Below are 21,546 nucleotides of genomic sequence, written 5' to 3'. Positions count from 1 at the left end.
AAATTCCCTTTTTCAGGGCCCTGTCTTTCAAAGATAATTCGTAAAAATCCAAATAGATCTTCATTGTAAAGGGTTTAAACACTGTTTCCCATGCTTGTTCAATGAACCATAAACAATTAATGAACATGCACCTGTGGAACGGTCGTTAAGACACTAACAGGTTACAGACGGTAGACAATTAAGGTCACAGTTATGAAAACCTAGGACACTAAAGAAGCCTTTCTACTGACTCTGAAAAACACCAAAAGAAAGATGCCCAGGATCCCTGCTCATCTGCGTGAATGTGCCCGAGGCATGCTGCAAGGAGGCATGAGGACTGCAGATGTGGCCAGGGCAATACATTTCAATGTCCATACTGTGAGATGCCTAAGACAGCGCTACAGGGAGACAGGACGGACAGCTGATCGTCCTCGCAGTGACATCGGTACATCCGAACATCACACCTGCGGGACAGGTATAGGATGGCAACAACAACTGTTCGAATTACACCAGGAACGCACAATCCCTCCATCAGTGCTCAGACTGTCCGCAATAGGCTGAGAGAGGCTGGACTGAGGGCTTGTAGGCCTGTTGTAAGGCAGGTCCTCACCAGACATCACCGGCAACAACGTCAGCTATGGGCACAAACCCACCGTCGCTGGACCAGACAGGACTGTCAAAAAGTGCTCTTCACTGATGAGTCGCGGTTTTGTCTCACCAGGGGTGATGGTCGGAATCGCGTTTATTGTTGAAGGAATGAGCGTTACACCGAGGCCTGTACTCTGGAGCGGGATCGATTTGGAGGTGTAGGGTCCGTCATGGTCTGGGGCGGTGTGTTACAGCATCATCGGACTGAGCTTGTTGTCATTGCAGGCTATCTCAACGCTGTGCATTACAGGGAAGACATCCTCCTCCCTCATATGGTACCCTTTCTGCAGGCTCATCCTGACATGACCCTCCAGCATGACAACGCCACCACGAACAGAACGAGCAGTATGGCTGATTTTCTGCAAGATAGGAATGTCAGTGTTCTGCCTTGGCCAGCGAAGAGCCCGGATCTCAATCCCATTGAGCACGTCTGGGACCTGTTGGATTGGAGGGTGAGGGCTAGGCCCATTCCCCCCAGGAATGTCTGGAACTTGCAGGTGCCTTGGTGGAAGAGTGGAGTAAAATCTCACAGCAAGAACTGGCAAATCTGGTGCTGTCCATGAGGAGATGCACTGCAGTACATAATGCAGCTGGTGGCCACACCAGATACTGACTGTTACTTTTGATTTTGACCCCCCCTTTGTTCGGGGACACATGATTCCATTTATGTTAGTCACATGTCTGTGGAACTTGTTCAGTTTATGTCTCAGTTGTTGACTCTTATGTTCATACAAATATTTACACATGTTATGTTTGCTGAAAATGAATGCAGTTGACAGTGAGAGGACTTTTTTTTTTTTGCTGAGTTGATATGTGATATTGTCACATACACCGGATAGGTGCAGTGAAATGTGTTGTTTTACAGGGTCAGCAATTTCCCTCTTTTATTTTCAGATTCACATGTCACTTTATAATCATTATCCTTCAATAGGTATCACGTAAACATTTAACAGGTAAAGAATATTATCAGGAAAACACCCCTCAACATATAACTTTCTAATTACTGAGAGCACGCACCTGCTGGATAACTAATACGTACATATGGCACGTCTCGGTATGAATTTGTTTGAAAAGGTAAGCAACATAAACAAACATTATCAAACAGTCTGTGTTTGGCGCAAACTGAGGGACTAGCAAGCAATGGAGTGGAGTTTCCAAATGGACGGGAGCTCACCAGTACACATCATCACAAATCTTATCCCACACTGTTTCTGACCTTGAGGTGTTTCTTCTCTCTCTCTTCCAGTTTCTCTGTCTGAAGAACATCCGGACGTTCCTCAAGGTGTGCCACGACAAGTTTGGCCTGCGTAACAGTGAGCTGTTTGACCCATTTGACCTGTTCGATGTCAGGGATTTCGGCAAGGTGAGTGATGTTGGTGTTGAATGGAGGTCATTGTGGTTTGGGCGATGAGGCTGTGTGTGCAGCTATTGAAGTGTGGAGTGTTATGCCCTGCCCAATATCTTGGCTTACTCAGAAATGGGATCTATTTTCCCAATGTGATATAGAGTGCCTTCGGAAAGTATTCAGACCCCTTGATTTTTTCCACATTATGTTACATTACAGCCTTATTCTAAAATGGATCAAATACAAATCCTCAGCAATCTACACACAATACCCCATAATGACAAAGTGGAAACAGGTTTTTAGAAATGTTGCTAATTTAAAAAAAATAAAATAACAGAAATACCTTCTTTACATTCAGACCCTTTGCTATGAGACTCGAAATTGAGCTCAGGTGCATCCTGTTTCCATTGATCATACTTGAGATGTTTCTACAACTTGATTAGAGTACACCTGTGGTAAATTCATTTGATTGGACACGATTTGGAAAGGTGCAAACCTGTCTATATAAGGTCGCACAGTTGACAGTGCATGTCAGAGCAAAAACCAAGCCATGAGGTCGAATGAGTTGTCCGTAGAGCTCTGAGACAGGATTGTGTCGAGGCAAAGATCTGGGGAAGGGTACCAAAAAATGTCTGCAGCATTGAAGGTCCCCAAGAACACAGTAGTCTCCATCATTCTTCAATTAAAGAAGTTTGGAAACAGCAAGACTCTTCCTGGAGCTGGACGTCCGGCCAAACTGAGTAATCGGGGAGAAGGGCCTTAGTCAGGGAGGTGACCAAGAACCCGATGGTCACTCTGGTAGAGCTCTGCAGTTCCTCTGTGGAGATGGGAGAACCTTCCAGAAGGACACCCATCTCTGCAGCACTCCACTAATCAGGTCTTTATGGTAGAGTGGCCAGACGGAAGCCACTCTTCAGTAAAAGGCACATGACAGCCCGCTTGGAGTTTGCCAAAAGGCACCTAAAGGCTCTCAGACGATGATAAACAAAATTCTCTGGTCTGATATAACCTGGTTTTGCTTTGTCATTATGGGGTAATGTTATTATTTTATATACCTTTATTTAACTAGGCAAGGCAGTTAAGAACAAATTCTTATTTTCAATGACGGCCTAGGAATAGTGGGTTAATTGCCTTGTTCAAGGGCAGAACGACAGATTTTTACCTTGTCAGCTCAGGGATTCGATCTTGCAACCTTTCGGTTTCAAGTCTGACGCTCTAACCACTCGGCTACCTGCCGCTCAATATGTGTAGATTGATGAGGGGAAAAAAACACTTGAATCAATTTCAGAGTAAGGCTGTAACGTAACAAAATGTGGAAAAAGTCAAGGGGTCTGAATTCTTCCCGAATGCACTGTATATAAAATGCAACACTGTTGCTCCTGCAGAAAATAGATTGTGCCACTTGTATCTAAAAAGCGCTCTTGTTGGAATGATAAGCTTGCTGCTCTGTTGATTTCAATATGGGATGTTTTTGATGGATGAGATGTAATAGGGATATTAGTTACAGCTCACAGTCAGATCTGTCTGCTGTAGCAGCGGCCTATTGTGCATTTCAGCTATCAGAGCATACGGTGTCACACTTCAGGGTCAGCGCTTTGTGCATGTGTCAGTTAATGTGAATGTGTTTGGGTGAATATGTGTATCTTTGTTTTATGCCAGTGTGTGAGAAGACGGTTCATGGATTTTCCTGGAAGCTGTGTGTGTGTGTTTTGTCCACTTGCCCTTTGGGTATATTCATTCCGTCAATTATGTTACAAAACATTTCTTAAAAGGAAGTAAATTAAATCATACAGGGAAGGACCAACCTGAATTTGTCCAAATGAAGCTCTTGTTTTGTTTGGACTAATGAGAACTGTTTGGACTAATTATTACACCCTTAGAGTGTGTGTGTGATTCGTGTGTGATCCAGGGCACGTTAACCTGGACGCCTCTCTTTACAGCTAATCCAATTTACCATGAACCAACTCAGTGCGTTCCATGGGGGAGTGCTGAGATCTCGCCAGGCTATTGGGTCATATATGTAGTGCCAAGCAGTGGAGTCTTCTGAGGGGAGGACGGCTCATAATAATGTCTGGAACGGAGCAAATGGAATGGCATCCAACACATGAAAAGCATACCACACATTTGATAGCATTCCACCGATTCCACTCTAGTCATTACCACATGCCCATTTGTCCCTATTAAGGTGCCACCAACCTCCTGTGATTCCAATGTACAGTTGTGGCCAAAAGTTTTGAGAATGACACAAATATTAATTTTCACAAAGTCTGCTGCCTTAGTTTGTATGATGGCAATTTGCATATACTCCAGAATGTTATGAAGAGTGATCAGATGAATTGCAATTAATTGCAAAGTCCCTCTTTGCCATGCAAATTAACTGAATCCCCCAAAAACATTTTCACTGCATTTCAGCCCTGCCACAAAAGGACCAGCTGACATCATGTCAGTGATTCTCTCGTTAACACAGGTGTGAGTGTTGACGAGGACAAGACTGGAGATCACTCTGTCATGCTGATTGAGTTCGAATAACAGAATGGAAGCTTCAAAAGGAGGGTGGTGCTTGGAATCATTGTTCTTCCTCTGTCAACCATGATTACCTGCAAAGAAACACATGCCGACATCATTGCTTTGCACAAAAGGGCTTCACAGGCAAGGATATTGCTGCCAGTAAGATTGCTAAATCAACCATTTATCGGATCATCAAGAACTTCAAGGAGAGCGGTTCAATTGTTGTGAAGAAGGCTTCAGGGTGCCCAAGAATGTGCAGCAAGCACCAGGACCGTCTCCTAAAGTTGATTCAGCTGCGGGATTGGTGCACCACCACTACAGAGCTTGCTCAGGAATTGCAGCAGGCAGGTGTGAGTGCATCTGCACGCACAGTGAGGCGAAGACTTTTGGAGGGTGGCCTAGTGTCAAGGGCATGAAAGAAGCCACTTCTCTCCAGGAAAAACATCAGGGACAGACTGATATTCTGCAAAAGGTACAGGGATTGGACTGCTGAGGACTGGGGTAAAGTAATTTTCTCGGATGAATCCCCTTTTCAATTGGTTGGGCCATCCTGAAAAAAGCTTGTCCGGAGAAGACAAGGTGAGCGCTACCATCAGTCCTGTATCATGCCAACAGTAAAGCATCCTGAGACCATTCATGTGTGGGGTTGCTTCTCAGCCAAGGGAGTGGGCTGATTAACAATTTTACCTAAGAACACAGCCATGAATAAAGAATGGTACCAACACATCCTCTGAGAGCAACTTCTCCCAACCATCCAGGAACAGTTTGGTGACGAACAATGCCTTTTCCAGCATGATGGAGCACCTTGCCATCAGGCAAAAGTGATAACTAAGTGGCTCGGGGAACAAAACATCGATATTTTGGGTCCATGGCCAGGAAACTCCCCAGATCTTAATCCCATTGAGAACTTGTGGTTAATATTCAAGAGGCGGGTAGACAAACAAAAATCCACAAATTCTGACAAACTCCAAGCATTGATTATGCAAGAATGGGCTGCCATCAGTCAGGATGTGGCCCAGAAGTTAATTGACAGCATGCCAGGGTGGATTGCAGAGGTCTTGAAAAAGAAGGGTCAACACTGCAAACATTGACTCTTTGCATCAACTTCATGTAATTGTCAATAAAAGCCTTTGACACTTATGAAATGCTTGTAATTATACTTCAGTATTCCATAGTAACATCTGACAAAAATATCTAAAGACACTGAAGCAGCAAACTTTGTGGAAATTAATATTTGTGTCATTCTCAAAACTTTAGCCACAACTGTATACTGTGATGCTTGGATTTTGTTTGGTCTTTTGCACTGTTGTATCTAGGTGGAATGAGTCAGGTCAGGGGTGTTTATTGATGCTGTAAATGGCCTTCCAGGGCTGAAGTTTGAGGTGTGTGGAAATGTCTGATTGGGAACAGGTTTGAATTTGTTACAGGACATACTTTAATGTTCACAGTGACTATAATCAGACCCTCTGGCCATGTCATCCAGGCTTTATTGGCATTTAACCCCATGAAAATCTTCATCTGACAGCAATATGGACATGGACGAGTCAAAGAGAGAGAGAGAGAGAGGGCGGGAGGGATAGAGAGCGGGATTGAAAAAGAAAGAGGCCTGTCATTTGGCGTGTTGTAGATGAACCAGAGGACAATGCCTGAGAGTCAATGAGCTCACGGTAAACAATATTAAAATGGGGCACCAGTCAGAATCAATCACACACACCCTCCACATGTCAATTTGGAAATTGCATTTTGCATGGTCTCAGAGGTAGCGGGCTTGTCTTCTCATTGATTTTCCATTAAGGGCAAGCATCACATTATAATATATTGAAGTGAGCAGATCCCCTCTAATGTGGCTTACATTTAAATGTGTGTGTATGGGTGTGTGTGTATGGGTGTGTGTGCATGCGTGCCCTGTAAGCCAAAGATAAAGGAGGGTATTTTTCTTGTTATAGAAAGGCTCATATCACTCAGTGATGCTTTACTTCCCACTCCTTTGTTTCCTTGTGATGAAAGCAGGATAAACTGAACTTTGTTTATCTTAAACAATTTGACTTCTCTTCATGTTTTATAATGCTCAGCACCACATACATTTCCGTTGTATACACATTATTTCTCGTACATTACCATATACAAATAAGATCGTCAAAACACTTAATGCATAGCCATGTTGATGAAAAGGATGATTGAGAACCAACCTGGGAGACAGAGAGATGTCTCATCCCTTTCTCATCCCTGCCATCTCCCTTACCTTCTGGGATGTCTTCCGCTCTGTGGGTTTGTCGAACACCAACACTAGCTTCAAAGTGCCTCTACACTGTCTTAATACACAGAGGAGCCCAGCAGCATTCCAACAAGTCAGTCAGTAAGCTGCAGATGGCTCAGCTTAGTTTAGTTTATTAATTCGACCATTTAAAAAAAACAAGCACACATAAAACTTAGAAGCCATCTTAACCCAAAATCATACATTTCAGAGAGGATAGAGAGAGAGAGGAGTATGGGAAAATGGGGGTATGGGTTAGAGGGGGTGGGATGCATCTGATCTAGATTAATCAGCTTTGTCTCCTCCTCTTCATCCTCTCATATGTCCACATTGACTGACTGTCAGGGTCAACAGAGGTCACCCCCCCCCAACCCGGTCCTTTTCCCTCACTCTAATGATGGCCTCTCCTGGGCCCCACTGCTGCAGCAGGCAATTGCCCCCTCAGACCCTCCTCCCACTCCCCTCTCAGTGCCCTGGTTCTGGGTTGTTGAAACAGATGGACCCCCCCTCAAACCTTCTCCCCATTCCCCCTCTCTCCTCCACACATTCGTCCACAATACCCTCCTCCTGCACCCCAACCCCCCTCTCACCACGATCACACCTTTCTCACCTGGGATAGAGCCCCTCGTTCCCCCACCCCACCCATTATATATTCATTATGGCATCATTAGTGTTGAAAATAGCTTATTACAGTAGACCCAGGAGAACACTTGCCTCTAAAGGCTCCCTCCACTACCTCCAAACCCAACAGCCTTGATTTTCTACCTTTTAATTAGCTTCCCAGATAAACATGTCTGTCATTTAAATGACATGGCAGTCAGTTTGTTTGGCTGTAGAGATGATGTCTGTAATTAGACTACACCTGTTAACCATCTATCAGTATTGGTTGATTTCATGTCTGTCTGTGACTGGGGGGCGATGATGAGAGATGGACGATCTGACAGCCAACTGCACTGTCATCTTATTTACCCATACGGGGGGAAAAAAATAAAATAATAAAAATATTTCGATACATTTTTTAGTGTACATGTGAAATATTTAAAATTGTCAAAATAATGTCAAAAACTTTTATTTAATACATTTGAAATACATTCCACCATATATTATGGAATGTATTTAAAATGTATATATACATGTATGTAAAATGTATTTAAATATATTTCCAAATACATTCTGAAATACATTAAAGAATATATTTTCAGATGTATTTATCAATATATTTGGAAATGTTTTGCAAAATATATTCCAACATGCATTTGTAAGAAATTTGTGTTTTTATTCAAATATATGGCAAATTTGGCCAAATCATACTGTAATGAAATGGTGACTGTCTTAACAATAAAACTTTAGTAGGCTCTTTGGTATCACAAATGTGGCCAAAAATCACTAAGATAAAGCCATGCCCCCAACAAGCCACGCTCCAAGTCTTCAAATGACAGTACATTTAGTCAAAAATGCATTTTTATTGTACTTGACACATTCCAAAAACACTAACATGCATTTAAATGACAAAAATAAATGACTCCTTCATGTGCATATGACAAATAAACAAACTAACTTGACGAGAGCATTGCAACCAACGTCCAATGGGAAGAACTTAGCGTGTACTGGGTCATTCCACGAAGTTAGTGCCTTTTGTGTTCCTTTGATGTGTTGAGTAAAAATCATGCTTTTGTATGTGTTCTGTTATATCTCTAAATCAACTAATGACATCAAGCCACAGCCAGCCAATTACAGACACCTGTGTGTGTCCTATATATAAACTATATAAACTAGTGACCTAGTGTTTGTCATTATACCCTGATGAAGACAGTCTGTCTTCATTATACCCTGATGAAGACAGTCTGTCCAAACGCTGGTTATTACATTATGGCATCTGAGCTCCTAGTGTGAGGCTCTCCTTTTCTTTTTCAAGTAGAAATAATGCACCAGTATTGAATTTCAAAGCCTGTTATATGAATTAAGGTGCCCTTTAATATAGACCACATGGAGAATTCAATCAATTTGATATTCAGTATGAATAAAGACTTGCTAAAGTGGCACAATGCAGCATTTTGACGTGCCCCTCTGTGACTTCAAGGAAGATTTTAACCCCAACATTTCTCACTTTCCACCGTCATTGTAAGGTCCTAATTATGTCGTTGATTCGACAAAGGTATTTGTGAAGATCACTATTTATTTCATGTTATTAGTGATTCTGTCCCTCATTTTAAGGTCAACCCTGTTATGTGGTCTCTTTTTTGGCAGTTTTCAGGTGTTTTTTGGTGTAAAACTGAGGGGGTCGAGCATAACACATCAACTCTGTTAACCATAGATAGACAGGCAAGAAATAAAATAAATGGTGAATCATGCATTCAATTGCCCCTCTCTGTTGCACACAACAAACTTCCATTCCTCCTGTCACAAGGGGATTCATGGCTGATTTAACTAGTAATTACCAGCTGGAGTGCCACTCAAGTGGATTTTTACCAGATGTGGTATTTCCACTTCCCACCTGGTTACGAACACACCATAACAAGAGAGAGCAATAGTTTTTGCTAAAAATAACAGCCTAGTGCTCAATCTCTTATTTAATTAAGCTGAAGAGAGGCACTTATTATAGTCTCTTTTTTTAACTCTTGGGATGTTTTTTATGAAGTTGAATGTGCTCTTTATGACCATGTTAAAATTTTGTCAAATCTAAAGGTTTGTTTTTACTCACCATCACAATTAAAATTTATATCACTGCCAAAGTTTTGCCTTGGTGGCCCCAAAAAGTATCTCCATTGATCAATTTCTAAAGAGTAATTTAAGAAGCCTCATTAGGAAGCACTTTGGCCACCCTGTAGACTAGATGTCATAGCCAAGCATTTCTGGAATATTGTCAGGCATTACATTAATTTGAGAAAATATGCAAATGTAGATATATGTATTTGAAATGCATTTTTCTTTAAATTTGTATGGGTAGGCAAAGCATCATTCTTTAAAACGCAGACAGCGTAGGTAGTTTATATTCTTTCTACACAAAACTTAGTTTGAATCGTGACTGATTCATGGACTAGCTGGGCTTTCAGACTGCAGTTCTTTGAATTGATATTGTGGCATCAAGGTGAATGGCATTTTATAGTGGCTGTGTGCAAACCTGTCTGACTGGCTGTGCAATGAGAATAAGCCCAGAGATGAAGGCTTGAAGCAACACATACTTTACTAAAGTAACCTGAAGGACAGTGGGACAATTTACAGTCAAACGCATTGCAATTATGTGCAAATCTCTTTCAGAGGCATCCCACTCTACATCAAAATTGCCATTGTTGTGAGTTTGAATCAGGGAACAGAGTTGGAAGTAGGCAACATTCAGACAACGAAGGACTCAGTCTCTCAAGAGAAAGAATGTTTGTCTTGGCTGTGTAGATGTGTCCCTTGGTTGTCATGCCAGCAGTGAGGAGAAGAAATGGGGTCAGGTAGGACAGGATGCTATTGGCTAAATGACTCTGCTTGGGTGGAGAAAGAGAAAAGGGAAAAGGATAATGATGGAGGGAGGAGGAAGAGTGGAGGGGACACTGCAACCACCAGACACCAGTCTTTCCCAATTCATTTGAGCAAACTGCTTTCTTTCAGCTTCAATTTATCTCTCTCTTCTCTCATATCCATCTCTTCCTCCTTCTCTCACTCTCTCTCTCGCTTTCTCCTCTCTCTCTCTCGTGCTTTCTCCTTTCTCTCTCTCTCTCTCTCCCCTCTGTCTCTCATTTCTTTCCAGTCGACCCCACCCTCTCTGTTCATTGAGTGTGTTGTGATAAGTCTTAGCTACCAGCTGTAGCCATTGTGTAGACTCTGAGACGGTGTCGGTGTGATGTGATTCTGCAGTCTGCCAAGGTAGATTCCAACCTCACTCTGGGCCTTGCCCCTCACTGACCAGCCACATGCCTCTGGCCCTGGCCCAAGGCTGCCAGTGTCTATTCAGGGGATTATGGCTGGCCAGAAGTGAGGGACTAGTTATCAAGGAAACTGCAGCCTGCATTTAATAGGATGCTTCACTTTATGTGCTTGTTATTTACAGTATTGTATATCCAGTTTGCCTGAATAAGCAGGTCAGATAGATAGATAATAGTGGATTCTACTAGTAATCAGGAGTTATGTAAACTCAGCTATAAATAATGAAAACTGTTGCAGTGAAGGGGAAGTTAGAGGGCATGAATGAAGCATTGTGCCTCAGAGTCAGTTTCAGACTGGGGAGAGGAACACTGAACACAGTTTTAAACTGGTGTCGAATTAAATTATTCTGGCAGTGCCAAATGTAATAATAATATCCAATATTAATTTAGTAACATTGTGAAGTCAAATAGTGAACAACATGTCCGGACTCGAGCAATAAGTCGTTGTCCCTCTTCCCCATCTCCCACAGTGAGCAGCCAACCTAAGCCCTTACCATCATGGCTCCTAGCTCTGGCCAGCGCTGGGCCCAGCTGTGATATGTGGGGAAATTCGAGGCCCCCAGCAGAGTCTATGTAGGGGATAACCTTTTGTTTGAGTCTCAGTGGATCAGTGCCACTGACATCTATATCTTCATAGCCTTACCTAATAGGAAGGAACATGAACTTGTTTTCAAAGCAGAGACGCCTGTGGTCTATCATGGAGGTCTATGCAACCAAGTATGAGAAGTGGAAGCAGTGGCAGGTGCAATCTTCAAGGAACATTGATGAGAAGAACCTCTTAGTTAAAAAGATTCCCCGGGACTTTTGTATACTTTTTAGCCATTAGTTCTGAATGTAGCACTCATGAGCCAAAAGTGTTCACCGAAAATTCCGTACTACGTCAAATACTGTGAGTGTAGACATATGCACCATCTCATTGCTCTCTCTCTCTCTGCTGTGTGTGTAGACATATGTACCATGTCATTGCTCTCTCTCTCTCTGCTGTGTGTGTAGACATATGTACCATGTCATTGCTCTCTCTCTCTGCTGTGTGTGTAGACATATGTACCACGTCATTGCTCTCTCTCTCTGCTGTGAGTGTAGACATATGTACCATGTCATTGCTCTCTCTCTCTCTGCTGTGTGTGTAGACATATGTACCACGTCATTGCTCTCTCTCTGCTGTGTGTGTAGACATATGTACCACGTCATTGCTCTCTCTCTCTCTGCTGTGTGTGTAGACATATGTACCACGTCATTGCTCTCTCTCTCTCTGCTGTGTGTGTAGACATATGTACCACGTCATTGCTCTCTCTCTCTCTGCTGTATGTGTAGATATATGTACCACGTCATTGCTCTCTCTCTCTCTGCTGTGTGTGTAGACATATGTACCACGTCATTGCTCTCTCTCTCTCTGCTGTGTGTGTAGACATATGTACCACGTCATTGCTCTCTCTCTCTGCTGTGTGTGTAGACATATGTACCACGTCATTGCTCTCTCTCTCTCTGCTGTGTGTGTAGACATATGTACCACGTCATTGCTCTCTCTCTCTGCTGTGTGTGTAGACATATGTACCACGTCATTGCTCTCTCTCTCTCTGCTGTGTGTGTAGACATATGTACCACGTCATTGCTCTCTCTCTCTCTGCTGTGTGTGTAGACATATGTACCACGTCATTGCTCTCTCTCTCTGCTGTGTGTGTAGACATATGTACCACGTCATTGCTCTCTCTCTCTCTGCTGTGTGTGTAGACATATGTACCACGTCATTGCTCTCTCTCTCTGCTGTGTGTGTAGACATATGTACCATGTCATTGCTCTCTCTCTCTGCTGTGTGTGTAGACATATGTACCACGTCATTGCTCTCTCTCTGCTGTGTGTGTAGACATATGTACCACGTCATTGCTCTCTCTCTCTCTGCTGTGTGTGTAGACATATGTACCACGTCATTGCTCTCTCTCTCTCTGCTGTATGTGTAGATATATGTACCACGTCATTGCTCTCTCTCTCTGCTGTGTGTGTAGACATATGTACCACGTCATTGCTCTCTCTCTCTCTGCTGTGTGTGTAGACATATGTACCACGTCATTGCTCTCTCTCTCTCTGCTGTGTGTGTAGACATATGTACCACGTCATTGCTCTCTCTCTGCTGTGTGTGTAGACATATGTACCACGTCATTGCTCTCTCTCTGCTGTGTGTGTAGACATATGTACCACGTCATTGCTCTCTCTCGCTCTGCTGTGAGTGTAGACATATGTACCACGTCATTGCTCTCTCTCTGCTGTGTGTGTAGACATATGTACCATGTCATTGCTCTCTCTCTCTGCTGTGTGTGTAGACAAATGTACCACGTCATTGCTCTCTCTCTGCTGTGTGTGTAGACATATGCGCCATGTCATTGCTCTCTCGCTCTGCTGTGTGTGTAGACATATGTACCACGTCATTGCTCTCTCTCTCTGCTGTGTGTGTAGACATATGCGCCATGTCATTGCTCTCTCGCTCTGCTGTGTGTGTAGACATATGTACCACGTCATTGCTCTCTCGCTCTGCTGTGTGTGCATCTTTCTAGCTGTCACGCAAATGATGAGGCTCGGAAGCTCATTGGCTAGAACTCGAGTTGGCCCACGTTGGGGGAAAATGGCCCAGCACAGCTTCCAGAAAAACATTCGCTTTCAAACTATGGATTTTGTGTCTAAAACAGTAAATTATACATGTATGAACTACATATTGACAAATCCAGTCCAATAAAGACTTAGTAGTCGCCAAAGTTCCGGAGCATGTCTTTAAGTTCTGGATGGGAAGAGTGGCTGACGAAGACTTCTTCCTCTTCATCGAGAGATGCTGCACCATTCTACAGCCAGCTTTGAAGCCATATATCAGTATGGTATCTGGTACTGAGTGAGAAAGTACAGGGTGAAAATGAAGAGGGGAAGGTTGGGAGAGCTGTTAGTGGTGCCGAACGAAATCGCTTTGGGCCCCTACAGTAGTAGGAGTTTCTACCCCGGACAGGCCCTACGCTGCTTCATCTGCAACATTGCTGGCCACCAAGCTAAAGAATGAACAACCATCAAGTGTTGGCGCTGTGGATCCCTGTCCACAAGGGCAGAGAATGCAACAACACCAGCAAATGCACCCTATGTGATAAAGATGGTCACTTCTTCTTCGACTGCCCAGAGTCCTATGCATATTGGGCGAGCGGCTGAGGGAGAAAGGAAGAGGAAGACCGTACAGAACCATCTAGAGCCCCACCAGCAGAGAGACGACAGGCAGCTTCCAGCGAAGACGACTAATGATAGTGAGTACACCTTCCTGATAGCGAGATCAACATAGGTGACTGGTCATCCAACGGGGACTCAGAAGGAGTAGGCCAACACGACTGCTCAACCTGTCATGCGACATCACACCCCACCATCTACAGGTAATGCAAAAATAAACTACAGTAGTCCTACATAGTATGTCACCAAATATTCTCTGATGATGCCACATCTAATTAACATCTTTACATAGTCTATGTGGAATTCAGTAAAGTAAAATAAGAAGGAGACGAGAGAGACACAAAAACCTAGGCTGACGGTAGAGACGATAGAGACACCCTGAGACACAAAAACAAAGGCTGACGATAGAGACACCCTGAGACACAAAACCAAGGCTGATATTATATTTGAAAGATCTAACAGACATTGAACAAGTTAAAAGTATGGGTCATGTCTATGGTCTCTAAAGGTAAATAATGTCTGTGGTCTCTAAAGGTAAATAATGTCTGTGGTCTCTAAAGGTAAATAATGTCTGTGGTCTCTAAAGGTAAATAATGTCTGTGGTCTCTACAGGTAGATGGAGGCGATGGAGTATGATTATTATTTATTTATTTTACCCCCCTTTTCTCCCCAATTTCGTCATATCCAATTGGTAGTTACAGTCTTGTCCCATCGCTGCAACTCCCGTACGGACCCCGGAGAGGCGAAGGTCGAGAGCCGTGTTTCCTCCAAAACACAATCCCGGCCAAGCTGCACTGCACCAATGTGTCGGAGGAAACACTGTACATCTGGCGTCCGTGTCAGCGTGCACTGCGCCCGGCCCGCAAGAGTCGCTAGAGCGTGATGGGACAAGGTCCTCCTGGCCTGGCCAGGCCAAACCCTCCCCTAACCCGGACGACGCTGGGCCAATTGTGCGTCGCCTCAAAGGTCTCCCAGTCGCGGCCGGCTGCGACACAGCCCGGTATCGAACCAGGATCTGTAGTAACGCAGCTAGCACTGTGATGCAGGGCCTTAGACCGCTGCGCCTCTCGGGAGGCCCCGGAGTAGGAAATTATTCCTGGGAGGTTGATAGTCACAGACGTTTCCTTGAATGTTGACGAAATAAGACTAATAAATATTTATACCGCTCAGGACAAAACAAAAAATAGAATGCTGTTTATGAAATGAAGAGAACATCTATGCCTGGAGTATACAGTCATAATAAGAAGTTATTTTAATACCGTAACAGAAGCAAACGACCAGGAGGTAAGAACAGCATTTAAATGAACTGCCAAAGGGAAAATAGCACAAAAATTGTAAGAAGATTTTAATTTGAAAGACTTCTTCAGAGAACTCTTCCCAAACCAATTTGGATACACGTGGGCCGACCAAGGTACTAAAACCCAAATTGACTGCATCTACATTTCAAAGGAAATTAATGTTTTAAATTACCAGACATTATATTTGATTAACTCAGACCATTTAGGAGTCAAATTAGAACTAGTACTACCCAGAGAAAAACTAAAACCTACTGGAATATGAACAAAGTAATGAACTGTTAAATGAACTGTAAGAAGAAATGAACCCCCCAAGTTCACTGGCTTTTGGCTTCTGTTCCAGACCACCCCGAGGCTCTGTCCTCTCTCAATCTTTCCATCACCCTCCATGTCCAGAGATCCTCAGAGATCCTGTCTGTCCCTCTTCCTCCGACACCTGGACATCCCTGTCCTTCCTCAGCGGACACCTCTCAGTCCCTCTCCCCGTCTCCCCCCGTCCGTGTCCCCTCCTCTACCTGCTGTATGTCTCTCCATCATCAGGAGAACACACGTTTTTACATAAAGCTGCCAAGGAACAATCTATTATTCATTCCAAACGGCACACTCCTGATGATAATTATCCAGCCATGAATTATAGATGGCAAGTTCCCTCCCCCTTTAGGATCCCCCCCCCCCTCCTCCCACGGCCTCATTAGTCGTTGTCTTGTTACCGTCATTCCTGCAGAAACAGGTGGTTGCTGGGCGATGGCTGTTGTCTGGGATACCGGTGCTGGTACTGCTCAGGGCTGGTGATGCTATCTTGAAATGGATTCAGAATAGGGGCAGTTCAGTATGTGTTTCTGTTGTTGGTCAGCTGGTTGTTCAGAAGACAATGGAAATATGGTATGTTACAAATGTAGGACATTTACGTTGGTCGCCATCATTGACAAATCATATACATGTGGGTCGTCCAGTCTAATGGATGTACAGATAAGCTGGCTTCTGGCAAGCAGATGTCCAGATATGTTAATCTGATATACATGTATATTCAGCCTCTCATGAAGAACATCCAGCTGTCACTCGGAGAACACCTGTGCCATGATTCCACAGTGTCTGTCTGTATTTGTACAGTAATGCCAGTGAAGCCTATATCAACCATTTTAGAATGGTGCTTCTCAACACAGGAGCAATAATAACCTGCAAATTAGTTTCCTCAGAATTAGCTATGTGTCTGTTTCTCTCAACACTGTCTAATTCTGACAGAATTCGACAGCCACAGCCGTTCAATTCCACCAGGAGCAGAAAACTAATGTGCCGTATGAAATGGTTTTATTGAGATCTAAAAGCCCTGTACAGTCAAATTCCTCTTGTGGAAATAATTTCCTTCCTTTGTTTGGCAATCTGAATGTAGTAGCAGACACAATGGGAATGGTTCAGGGCCCCGGCTCCACCTAGCTCTTTGAGGATTCTCAGCACACCGTTCGGCAGTGCTGTCTGTCCAGAGGCAGCAGAGGTATACCAAACTCTGACTCTGGGCTGTGATTCGCTGGCCGGCCCTTCAGACAGCAGACACTTGTGTCCCTCCCTCCTTGACTGCTTGTGGTTGTGCGTGGCTCTGGAGCACAGCGGGAGTAAAGAGGGGGCGTCGGGGAGGATAGGCCCCCCACAGGGAGAAGCGTTTGTGAATTCCACGCTGGCAGCATGCACTCTCATTATTTCTCCTCCCCCACTTTCTCCCTCTCTCTGCGGCCCCACAGACACCATTATGATGGACAGGTACACTCTCTCAGGAATCACCTGCATGGAAAAGGGGAAAAGAACCAACTCGGGAACCTGTCCTCTTAAATTTTTCATCACAGAGGGATTATTTTTCATATGCTGTTGAATGGAATGATAAACCCACCAGCCTCACAGTTTACCGTATAGCCTACAGTGTGTGTCTGAGTGTTGGGCCCAAAAATGGGCTATGACCATGCAGCCTCTATAGGCTATATATTAAATATATGATGATCCACACTCCCTCCATTTTGCAACTGTAAAAGGTACCTCACACTATCATAATGGGGCAAACTGCTCGATTCCAGGTATGCAATTACAAAGCAATTAAACTATGTATCGTCATTATATATAGTGTTTTCACTAGAGTAATTACTGCATAACTACAGGTACAGTATAAGATAAATAAAGTATTACCTATTCCATTTGGAGAGAATTGGCATTCAGAAAGTAAACTGTCAAAGCAGCTTAGGCTCATTACAAAATAGTATTACACAGGATGGATTATCGTTCATCCTTTTTACTTAACCGTGTGTCGCAAGAGTTACCAAAGGACACGTCACACTATGTGTCTTTTCTTTCTTCACGATTGCACCCTCATTGGCTCTTTGTTCTCCTGGGGTTGTGATTGACAATGCTGTCAGCCAGTAAGCAGGGAATCCTGCTGGATTCTAGAGCAGTGACTGGTCAGGTGACAATGACCCTGGCCATGCTGCTGTGAGGAGCACAGTGGAGCACATTCAGCTTTGTGACCAAAGCCTTATAACTGTAATCCCTAAATCCTTCTCCAAAACCTCAATCACACAAATAAACAACTACAGCTGTTTACATCAAGTCAGGATGTGAAAATCACTGGAAAGGCTATTTTTACTCAGATGGGTCACCCCTACAGCCATTGGGTCAGCCAGGCAAATATAACAGGAATTGTTATGGTTGTGTTTTCCAAAATATTGAAAGGGAAATAATAATTTGAGTGTATCGGGACACAGAGCACGCTCTCTATAACCTTCATATACGGTTACAGTCTTTAATGATCAGCAGAGCTTCAAGGAAGGAGACAGTCTGACAGTTAGACAGTGTTTCAGAGCAGCCCACTGTCATAACCATGTAAATACTAGTGGATCTAATTGCATAAAGGTTGGGACTGCTGAATCTAATGCCCTCTGATACCCGCTATCAAAGATAAAATGTAAATGATCATGAATTCATGACTTAGTCCCCCTATTACCCATGGTATGTATTATAGACAGCAGTAGGCTAATGCTGGACTGGAATACTAAGGGCCAGCAGCACAATGCTAGATGTAATGTGGACTACTCCACTCCATCCTATTTCTCATTTGGGGATCCTATTTAATCCACTCCTCATCCTCCTCTCCTCCGCCCCTTCTCCTCCTCTCCCTGTGAGATTATCAGTGTGTGGTGTGAACGCTTAATACACTCCTCCCTCTCTCTCCTTCTCTCTGTGTCTCATAAACTCTCTCCATCGCCGACTGTCTCCCTCTATCTTTGTTTCCCATCTTCCATGTTAGTCTTTCTGTTACGGTTATTGAATTTGACCCGGGGCTATAGTTTGCATTTGCTGTTAAGTGCTGTGTTTTACACAGCTGATAAAGCTTGTGTAGAAGGCTAGCGATGCAGTGTTGTGTAGTGTTGTATAGCCTGTCGGGTGTTGGTGGAGCCGTATTGGAGAGTGTGCTAAACTGCTGCCCCCCTCCGCCTCCGTGCCTCTCCTCATTTCTCACCCTGCAGGTGTCCCCTAGCAGGTAGTAATAATGCCCAGCCTTGTACTGTCAATCACCGTATTCTTATCAGCAAACTCAGCAGCCCTGGTTTCTCAAATGACTGCCTCGGCTGGTTCACCAACTACTTCTCAGATAGAGTTCAGTGTGTCAAATCGGAGGGCCGGTTGTCCGGACCTCTGGTGGTCTCCATGGGGGTACCACAGGGTTCAATTCTCGGGCCGACTCTTTTCTCTGTATATATCAACGATGTCGCTCTTGCTGAGGGTGATTCCCTGATCCACCTCTACGCAGATGACACCATTCTGTATACATCTGGCCCTTCTTTGGTCACTGTGTTAACAAACCTCCAATCGAGCTTCAATGCCATACAACACTCATTCCGTGGCCTCCAACTGCTCTTAAACACTAGTAAAACTAAATGCATGCTTTTCAACCAATCGCTGCCCGCACCCTCCCGCCCGACTAGCATCACTACTCTGGACGGTTCTGACTTAGAATATGTGGACAACTACAAATACCTAGGTGTCTGGCTAGACTGTAAACTCTCCTTCCAGACTTATATTAAACATCTCCAATCCCAAATGAAATCTAGAATCGGCTTCCTATTTCGCATCAAAGCCTCCTTCACTCACGCTGCCAAACATACCCTCACAAAACTGACTATCCTACCGATCCTCGACTTCGGCGATGTCATTTACAAAATAGCCTCCAACACTCTACTCAGCAATCTGGATGCAGTCTATCACAGTGCCCTCCGTTTTGTCACCGAAGCCCCATATACTACCCAACCCTGCGACCTGTGTGCTCTTGTTAGCTGGCCCTCGCTACATATTCGTCGCCAAACCCACTGGCTCCAGGTCATCTATAAGTCTTTGCTAGGTAAAGCTCCACCTTATCTCAGCTCACTGGTCACCATAACAACACCCACCCATAGCACGCGCTCCAGCAGGTATATCTCACTGGTCATCCCCAAAGCCAACACCTCATTTGGCCACCTTTCCTTCCAGTCTCTGTTGCCAATGACTGGAATGAATTTCAAAAATCGCTGAAGTTGGAGACTTATATCTCCCTCACTAACTTTAAGCATCAGCTATCTGAGCAGCTTACTGATCGCTGCAGCTGTACACAGCCCATCTGTAAATGCCCATCCAATCTACCTACCTCATCCCCATATTTTTTTATAAACTTTTTTGCTCTTTTGCACACCATTATTTCTACTTGCACATCATCATCTGCACATCTATCACTCCAGTGTTAATTAGCTAAATTGTAATTACTTTGCTACTATGGCCTATTTATTGCCTTACCTCCTCACGCCATTTGCACACACTGTATATAGACCTTTTCTATTGTGTTATTGACTGTACGTTTGTTTATTCCATTAGTAACTCTGCATTGTTGTTTTTGTCGGACTGCTTTGCTTTATCTTGGCCAGGTCGCAGTTGTAAATTGGTTAAATAAAGGTGAAATTTAAAAACGAAAATGAAAAAAATCCCATCTTAGGCTCTCATCTCTGAAAGTCTGTGTCGGTCTACACCTAGGGCAATTTATGTTAACCTTGAATAGATAGCCTACATATGTATGTGTTTAATATTTGTTTGTTCAAGGCTTCCCACACGCTGCCCCCATCCTGACTGCCTTGGTTCCAATTACACTGGAAGCCCCATACCTGTTCATCATCTCCCCCTGGCCAGGGCAACTCTCTAACCAGACTATGCCAGACACATCATTATGGAGATTCTAGAGAAGATTGACAAAGAGATAGGAGAGAGACAGAGAAAGACAGAGAAAGTGTTTGCTTTGGCTCAGTGAGGTTGGCAAGGCTGAGAGAAGAAAGGGAATTAGACTTCCCTTGGATAACCCCCTGGCAGAGAGAGAGAGAGAGACTCTATTTCTTGGCTCAGCTCTGTGCCCTGTGATGAGGCCAGGGAGAGTGGTTTTAGTGTTGTTGACACCAGGGAGCAGAGAGAGCTAATGGGGACACTGGGACTGTGTCACTCACAACAATCAATAACCCCTCTCCCGTCTAAAAGCAGAGTTTTTTCTGTGTGTGTGTTTTGTAATGGTTTATAGGAGCAGAGTAATGCTCATTGTTCAAGATGTTTTTGGTTTCAGTTTTTCTTCCCAAAAAATACTTTGGAGTTTTTAAGCTATGCAGCTAGTGATGCCAAACTATGCACAACCAACTAGCGTTACCCGGAATGGAAGCATAAACAGGTCTCCACTCTCCAGTTCCTCACACCTACAGCACAGCAGGGCTCCAACATCCACAGAGAAACAGAAAGAGTGTTTTCTGAATATTATCCACACAGTGGGGACTTTGTGTGCCGCTGGTTGGCACTCTCAGGCCTCCTATACTCCATGTTTCCAGCCTGAACAGAACAGCTAGTCTTTGTGTGGCCACGACATTTGCTACATTGTCAGATCAGATGCATGTAGTCAGTGCCATTATTTGTCTTCATTGAAGAAAAGCTGCATGTTCCATAGGAGACAAGTCATTAACACAATCACACATAGACCCATAGTAATGTCTCTGTCATAAAGAGAAACAGACCAACCTCAGAACAAGCCTAAACATATCCCCAAACAAACACAGGAATGTATTCAGACAGGAACATGTGTGTGTATTACGTCCTCAAGCGCTGTTGAACAACATTTATAAAGGAAGACATCTCTGGATAGTCCCCCAAGCGAAGAATTGGCACGGCTGCACTCTCAGCTCCACAGAACTGCATGGCCTAGCTGCTACTAACGTGCTGTATGGCCAGCTGGTAGCCGGACTCATGTGTTTTTGCTTAGCTCTTCCAATACTGCTCTAGTTTTACTTATTTCAGAAAGAGGTTTCTCAGTTTCTATTAGGATTGTTTATTTTCCTGGTATTTTACACATGTTCTATCCCGAGAATAAATAAC

At 43.9% G+C, this 21,546-nt stretch overlaps 1 protein-coding gene across 15 annotated transcripts in view; it reads left to right on the top strand.

Moving 5' to 3' along the window:
* The window catches only part of LOC129864066 (guanine nucleotide exchange factor VAV2-like), a 249,802-nt gene that overhangs the window by 71,047 nt on the left and 157,209 nt on the right, over positions 1–21,546 (top strand). For all 15 annotated transcript variants that reach the window (XM_055936637.1, XM_055936632.1, XM_055936630.1 and 12 more), the window contains exon 2: positions 1,874–1,990. In XM_055936637.1, coding sequence (XP_055792612.1) covers positions 1,874–1,990 — 117 coding nt within the window. The remainder of the gene's footprint in view (positions 1–1,873; positions 1,991–21,546) is intronic.

This window comes from Salvelinus fontinalis, chromosome 10 (genome assembly GCF_029448725.1).
Source record: "Salvelinus fontinalis isolate EN_2023a chromosome 10, ASM2944872v1, whole genome shotgun sequence".
Taxonomy (NCBI): Eukaryota; Metazoa; Chordata; class Actinopteri; order Salmoniformes; family Salmonidae; genus Salvelinus; species Salvelinus fontinalis.
This window is presented reverse-complemented; position numbering and strand designations above follow the sequence as displayed.